Source organism: Condylura cristata, unplaced genomic scaffold (assembly GCF_000260355.1).
Source record: "Condylura cristata isolate star-nosed mole 26May11 unplaced genomic scaffold, ConCri1.0 scaffold00008, whole genome shotgun sequence".
Lineage (NCBI taxonomy): Eukaryota > Metazoa > Chordata > Mammalia > Eulipotyphla > Talpidae > Condylura > Condylura cristata.
The window spans coordinates 38,361,519-38,368,952 of NW_004567109.1; the positions used below are offsets into that span (position 1 = coordinate 38,361,519).

Sequence of the window (7,434 nt, forward strand, 5' to 3'; positions counted from 1 at the left end):
TAAGAGTAAAATAATTTGTACTTAACATCTACAATAGACTTTCTCAAAAAGTTCTGCAGTTTAATTAATGTTTTACCAGTTGTTATTATTTTTCTCAGAATAAGGCTGATTTCCATTCATAAAATTGGGAAACAGAACTTAGTTTTCATGTCAAAATATCTACAAAATATTTTAAATAATAACCCATACAGAAGTTATAATGCAGCCTAATAATTGCAGCTTAATCATTGGTCACTGAGGGTATTTGTAATTGGTTTCCTTTTAGCTACAAAATAAAGTCCTTTTCAGCTTATACTCAATGACTTCTCTCTATACTCTACTACCAGCCTACATATTCAATTTTTTTTATCCCCATGGGTCTTGATCATCCCTTGCTATTCTATTCCACCTCTGCACACCCACCTATCAATGGAGACCTTTCTGTCTAAGGCTCTTCTTTTCTGAGATCTCTTTTAGCAAATGTAGTTCAGAAACATTTCTCTCCCCTCTTAGTTCCCAGAGTATTTAATTTATTGTGAAATATACCTCAAATTCAAGGGCTGTGTTTTATTCATGGGAATATTTGTTGAACACCCCTTGCTGATATAGCATTCAAAGTGTTGAAGTAGGATTCATGGAAGCATTGCTGGTAATCATAAAATCAGTATCCATTTATTTATGTTTAATTCACTGAAATAAAATCTCATACATACATTAAGATTTACTTAATTTTTAGTGTCCTTTTCTATAAAATGAAGATGCCTTCTGGGATAAGTACTTGTCTCCATTTTATAGAAGTGACAAATTGAACCTGGTAGTGGTTAGGTAACTTGTGTAAAGCCAAACTTAGCTTACCAATTTATTTAACTTCAAAGCCTGTTTTATTGATAATTGTTCTTTATAACAGAGATGTTCAATTACTTTCTAACCATGACTCATAGTATGCAATGTATTTTCTGTTGCAACCCAATACGTGCATAGATGCAGTTTTGCAAAATGAAACAAATGATGCTGAAAACCCTTTTATTATTTGCATTCCTCTCTGTTTTCAAAATTCTATTTCAGTTTTTAAAAATAAAGATCACGGCCCACTAAATTAATGTCACATAATAACTGACCTGTAATTCACAATCGGAAAAACACTGCTTTATAACTTATTAATGAATGAACACATATGTAGTATTGTGGACATATCAATGAGAAGGTGAGTTGCAGTATTTCAGCATGAGATTACTGTATCCTCAAACAAGGCAGCAGTGTAGTTTTTACAAATGATCATAGCCTTTATAGAAATTTCTTTGAGTCTAACCAGCCCTACACTTCATCACTTATGTCTTTGCTCATTATAAGCCACAGAGTCCCTTAACAGTTGATGATTTTTTCAGTAGTAAAATATTTATTCTTCTCTCCCTTCCAGTCTCTTCCATTCTGAATTTACATGGTGACATTTATTGTAGTTACGACGTCATTTCAGCGATATAGTATTATCATTCATTTAGGAATGCATTTACATTTACTTATATGTAAATCTAGCTCATTGCTAGACTTTGGGAAAACAAAATTTTGAAAAATACTCCTTATGATCTAGGAAATAAATTGGTGAGGTCATAGTAACTGGGTTTAAACAGATATTAAGAAGGTACCTTCTTTTCTGTCTCCAAAATATTAATTTTTTAAAAAATTCAATAATTTATTGATCTATTTATATAGGGGAAATTTATTGGATATCTATCCAGTATCAGTCACTGTGCTAATGCCCAGTAGAAAGAACTTCTGAGGTTCAGTCTAGTGAGGAAGATGAGTATTCGTTAATTTATAATGGAAACAACTAATACTGTATAATAGAATATACATTATTTGACACTATCATAGCAATGTTACAAATCATAATTGTAAGCTGCATTACAAATAATAATTTTAAATGAGGGGAGCTAGCTTGCTAAGAGTTCAGTGCAGGTGGGGAGGGTGAGCATGTAGAGATGGGAAAGCAATCTATGAGCTAAGGTCTGGAAGATGAATAGTCACTGACTAGATTTTGTGTCAGAAGACTAGAGAATAGGCCAGGCCACCTACAGATATAAAGCCATGTGGACAAAAGGACCTTCACATTCACAAACCGGAAATAGGGAGCAGAGACAGTAAAGAGTAAGGAACATTTTTTCTTAAATTTGAGGACTTTTTTTTTAACATGAGGCTTCTTTGGTAAAAAATATAAATTTTGCCTCTAACATTTTATGGACACACACTGTGGGTATGTATATTAATGGAGGGAAAACCCATCTTATTGCCTCTGTAATTGAAGTTAAAACATTCTCTCTTCATGAGATTAAGCTCTGATATTCCTCCCATGTACCACTATGGTTTTTACCACAGTGATGTTTACCTGGACAGGAAAGTGATCAGGCCTACCTCAACAAAAAGAAGTCTGAATTTGTACCAAATAACTGTTCCCTTTTCCAAAAAATGCCTGGTTCACAGGAACCAGTCAGTGGATGTAGGTGGAATCAGTGAGTGTTTGTAGACTATCCCACTGCCTCAAATATGCTTTCTGAAGATAATACTGCAGCAGATCAGCTGGAAAGCAGGATAAAATATCACATTTCCTGAGGTTCTGGTTAATTAAAAGTATAAACTTTTTAATATATCTATAATAGGGCTGAATATCTTTAATTCTAAGATTTTTTTTTTGAGGTAACTGGTTTCCTATACTGTGTATGATCAGAGGTATTTATATTTTACCTGTACATATATCTGACTTCATAATCTCATTAGATGTTCTTGATGTGTAACTAGGTCTCATGATGTTTAGTTTATTACCAGGGCTAGATAGATAAACAAGTAACCCACTTAGTAATAAATTAGTTTGGGCATAACAGAAATACATGCAGAGTGAAGAAGAATATAAATTCAACTATTTTAAAAAGCTCCAAAGTTCAATTATATCCTCTTTCTGCTTTAATCTTCAAAGTAAAGAACATCACTTTTTCAGTGAAAAATAATACAGTATAGTTCATGTTTTATTACTAATGAACACAAAGCAAATTTTTTTATTTGCTCTGTGGTTTTGTATTTATGTAATTCGTTCATAGACCTAATCATATTTTCTGCTGACAAAAAAGAGGCACAGAGTGGTTCAGTAGCTTGTTTTATAAAATCCTGTTCATATGAAAAACTTGGTTCAAGCCTAAGTTCACTGACTCAACTGATAACCTCCCATTAGTTCTATATTAACAATGTATTCTCCATTTAAATTCTTATCTTTTTGCTTTCTGAGTGATTTTTGTATTTTGGTTTCTTATTTTGTTTTATTTTATCTGAACAGAGAACGGACATTCTTTGAAGTCTAATCATGATCACTACAGATGAACCCAATATACCAACTTCCCAACATTCTATAGCGTATTAGAAGATTTTTACATTTTGAAGAAGGGGAGAAAATTTTTTTAAAAATTGGTTGAACTATTGAGAAGTAAAGTATGGTGGGTTATGTTGATTTAGAACTTAAAATTGATGGGTAAATTTGGGGTCAAGATAGAGGTCTGAGTCTAATTTATTTAGGATTATGATTACTTTTCAGTTCACCTAAATTTAAAAATTAGTATTCATGATATCTAGTTTTCAATTTATCATTTATATGGACATATAACATAACATATAATCATTAAAAACTCAATGATTATTCCTACTGCCACATATCTATGCAATATCATCAAATAGATCATAAACAGTGCTGTCACTAGGCAAAAACTACAGCTGTTGATACAGTTTTGCAAGTATAATCATTAATCACTGAACACAGTAAAAGTAATGTTTATATTTTAATTTTCACCATTTTCCATTTTATATTCATTGGTAGACATCTCATCACATAAACTGACCTACTTTTGAATGTCCTGTAGCTTTTATGTCTGTCTAAATTTGGTCAGTCTGGGAACTTCAATTCTCAGGAGCCTTAAAAATGGCTTAAGTGCTAACTTCAATTTCAGTTCAAAGAAAGTCAGAAGTTGTGGTTTTGTACTGGTCATAAGCCAGGGGTAGTTATAATTCATATCAGGATGACCCAACATATTCAGGTCAGACTGACTAGATCAGAAAGGCACATTGGTCTCCAATCCAATATTTTTGTGGAATTCTTGCCTAAATCTAGTTTATTTTTTCTGAGCCACCCAAACTAAACCAAAGACTTTGTTTGATACTCTCATATCATGTTCAGAATTAGGCTATATATGGATCACTTATACTTATGTTTTGTTCATAGTTTTGTTGCAATCTTAAGTAATAACACAAAATCCGAAAGAACTTTGACTATTAACAGATGTTACTGGAATGTGAAATCCAAGTGTAAAATTTTGAAAGGATTTTCTTTAATTTATAACAGATGAATGCATACTTAATATGCACCAAGATTTTGCTAAGATCTCAAAAAATTAGGTGCATATAATGATTGAAAATGATTTTTAATATGCATACTTTCAATAAAGATTTTTGATGCATTGAAAAAGGTATATTTCAATAGTATATGGATGTTTTATTCCTTTTTATTAGTGAAGTCTGCTACCTGAATGTATTTGAGAACATGTAAAACTGTAGGTATCAATAAGTAGTCACCAATTACGAAGTTTTTGAGGGCATGAATTGTGTAAAACATATCATTTAAAGAAAATATTTGAGACTGACTGCATGCTATGTGCTGTTTGTGTGTATTCTTTGTTTTCAAAGTTGGTCTTTTATTTGATGATCATTTAAATTTCATTTAAATTTTAAGAAATTTGAGACATAGTGAGTTTACAAATAAATAAAATGAACAAGCAAATATTTGAAAGAAACTATAAATCTAATTTATAGATTTCTTTTAGAAAGAAAAAAGGCACAGTTTTCTCTTTGTATATTATACTCATAAATAAAAGATCGTGTTAATATGGTTATTTGTCATCATGCAGTATTTTCATATCTACATGTCCATTGCACTAATATACTAGTGTATGTTATGTTTATTATTTTATGATTATAGTCACCAATATTTCACATAAGTTAAAAACTATACAAAATTAATTGTGTTTTTATTTGAAATATATTTACCACTTTGAAGAATAGTTGGCTATATCATTATTTCAGCAATAAATTTGAATTCACTCATTAGTTTAAAAGTTGTAAAATTCAAAAGGTCAGTTACTTGTATGATGAAAAAATTGAACACATTTCTCTATAACTTCATTTAGTTGTGATTTTTCAATGTGATGTATCCATAGTATTCTTTATTTTACATTTATTTTCTCAATATGTTTATGCTGTATGAGTTGAGCTTTTTGCACACAAATTATTGATTTGTGGCTGTTTGCAGGATTTTTTTGTGTGTGATGTAACCACCATACTTATAAAAAATATGATGTGCATTTGTTTGTGTCTTTGTCTTCATTCCACATGTCTCATACTATGTATTCTTATATGAAGTTATTTAGAAAGAATAGTAATTTTAAAATTTGTGTTCCTTTAACCTTCATTGTTTTCAACAAGTAGTCGTTAGTTCTTATTTTCATAGTCTTAAACATTCTTAGTGTGTTATAAAGCAGTTAACTTCTTAACATTTGTAACAAATATTTTACCTTTACAATATATCTCATATCATGCAGCAGTTATTTTAACTATCTTTTAACAACATTTGATTTCAATTACTTTTTTTATTTGGGAATTAAAGATTTTGTTTGTGAGACTATATAAAATATTATATGAGAATATGTATGAGATAGGAATATGTCAAAAGGCAAGACTTTCCAATGACAATAACTATAATAATTTCTATTGAGAGCTAAGTACTTTCAGACACTATCAAATTTATTTCTTACCACAATACCATGAAATAAATATTGAACACTTTGTAAGAAATTGAAAGACAAGGAAGTTAATGTACTTGTCCATAGTCACAGAATGGGACTCAAATCTTAATTCACATCCACTTTTAGAACCTTACCTTAGACGGCCTTTCCCATATGAATTTTGGTATATTTCAGTCCAAAACCAATTAATTTGTGGTTAAATTATGTCCTTTATTACTAACCTTTCACACTTTCATTTCAGCAAGCATATGATAGTAAAGCAAAAGCAAAAAAAAAAAAAAATTAATACAATCTAGCATTAATATGTCTTTTCTTTTAGCCAGAAACGTTTGAGCATCTTTTTATCAAGCATACAGGATCAGTGACATTTGGTCCTCTTCTTTTGGAGCCTGAAGCCATTTCAGAAGATATCAGTGTTGATACGTCATGGAAATGTCCAGATGAGATGGTGCCAGCAGCTATGGTCTCTCTACTTTTGACAACTCCAGATCTTGAAAAGGGTTCTGTTTGTATTAGTGAACAACATACCAGTGCTAAATTTGCTGAGGCTGAGAGCACTGAGATAACCTGTGAAGATGAAAGCAGGATACAACCCTCTGTTAAATATGCCACTCTGGTCAGCAACTCCAAATCAAGTGAAACTGATGAAGAGCAAGGGCTTATAAATAGTTCAGTCAGCAAGTGCTTCTCTAGCAAAAGTTCTCTGTCAAAGGATTCCTTCTCTAATAGCTCATGGGAGATAGAAGCCCAGGCATTTTTTATACTATCAGGTCAGCATCCCAATATAATATCCCCACACCTTACATTCTCAGAAGGATTGGAGGAACTTTTGAAATTTGAGGGAGATTTCCCTGAAGAAAATAATGATGAAAAGTCTGTCTATTACTTAGGGGTCACTTCAATTAAAAAGAGAGAGAGTGGTATGTTTTTGACTAATGAGTCAAGAGTATTATGCCCATTCCCAGCCCATTGCTTATTCACTGACATCAGGATCCTACAGGACAGTTGCTCACACCTTGTAGAAAATAACTTCAACTTAGGAACTTCTGGTCAGAAGACTTTTGTATCTTATGTGCCTCAATTTCAGACTTGCTCCACTCAGACTCAGAAGATAATGGAGAACAAGATGTGTGACCTAACTGTTTAAATTTTCAGGGAATAGCTCAGATTTATGTTAGGATGAATCTTATGAAGTGTAAAGTTTTCTCTATAGTAATAGATAGAGAAAAGAAAATGGTCCAACTCAATAATTATTGTCTGAATACTAATAATATCTTTTTGTTTTGCTGAACAATACAAAGAAAAATGGGAGGAAGACTACTAGCCAAGCAATGTAGATTGACTCTTCTTATGATTGTATTAACATGTTACAGTAAGAAAATCCCCAATGGTTCAGCTAGAAATAAGTCCAACAAATATCCTTTGTGAACATTAGATGCGTATAGAAGAAGCTTATCTTTTGAATTATACTGACATCTGAAAGAAGACTTCAGACTAATGCTTGTGCAGTGTAATTGTTATTTCAAGGGTATGGTGGTTTTGCCTTGAGTTGTTTTTGTTTTACACTGATTTAAACACACACATGTACTCACCACACACACTAATACCTAATGGGCAGCCT

General features: G+C 31.6%; 1 protein-coding gene across 3 annotated transcripts in view; it reads left to right on the top strand.

Annotated features, from left to right (window-relative positions):
- Nucleotides 1-7,041, top strand: part of LEPR (leptin receptor) — a 118,534-nt gene extending 111,493 nt beyond the window's left edge. For 2 of the 3 annotated variants that reach the window (XM_012722383.1, XM_012722382.1), the window contains exon 19: nt 3,302-4,730. In XM_012722383.1, the coding sequence (XP_012577837.1) occupies nt 3,302-3,319 (18 nt within the window). In that variant the 3' untranslated portion in view covers nt 3,320-4,730. Of the gene's footprint in view, nt 1-3,301; nt 4,731-6,132 lie in introns of those variants that run through there. The other variant, XM_012722384.1, reaches the window with a different exon arrangement.
- Nucleotides 7,042-7,434: the final 393 nt, after the last annotated feature.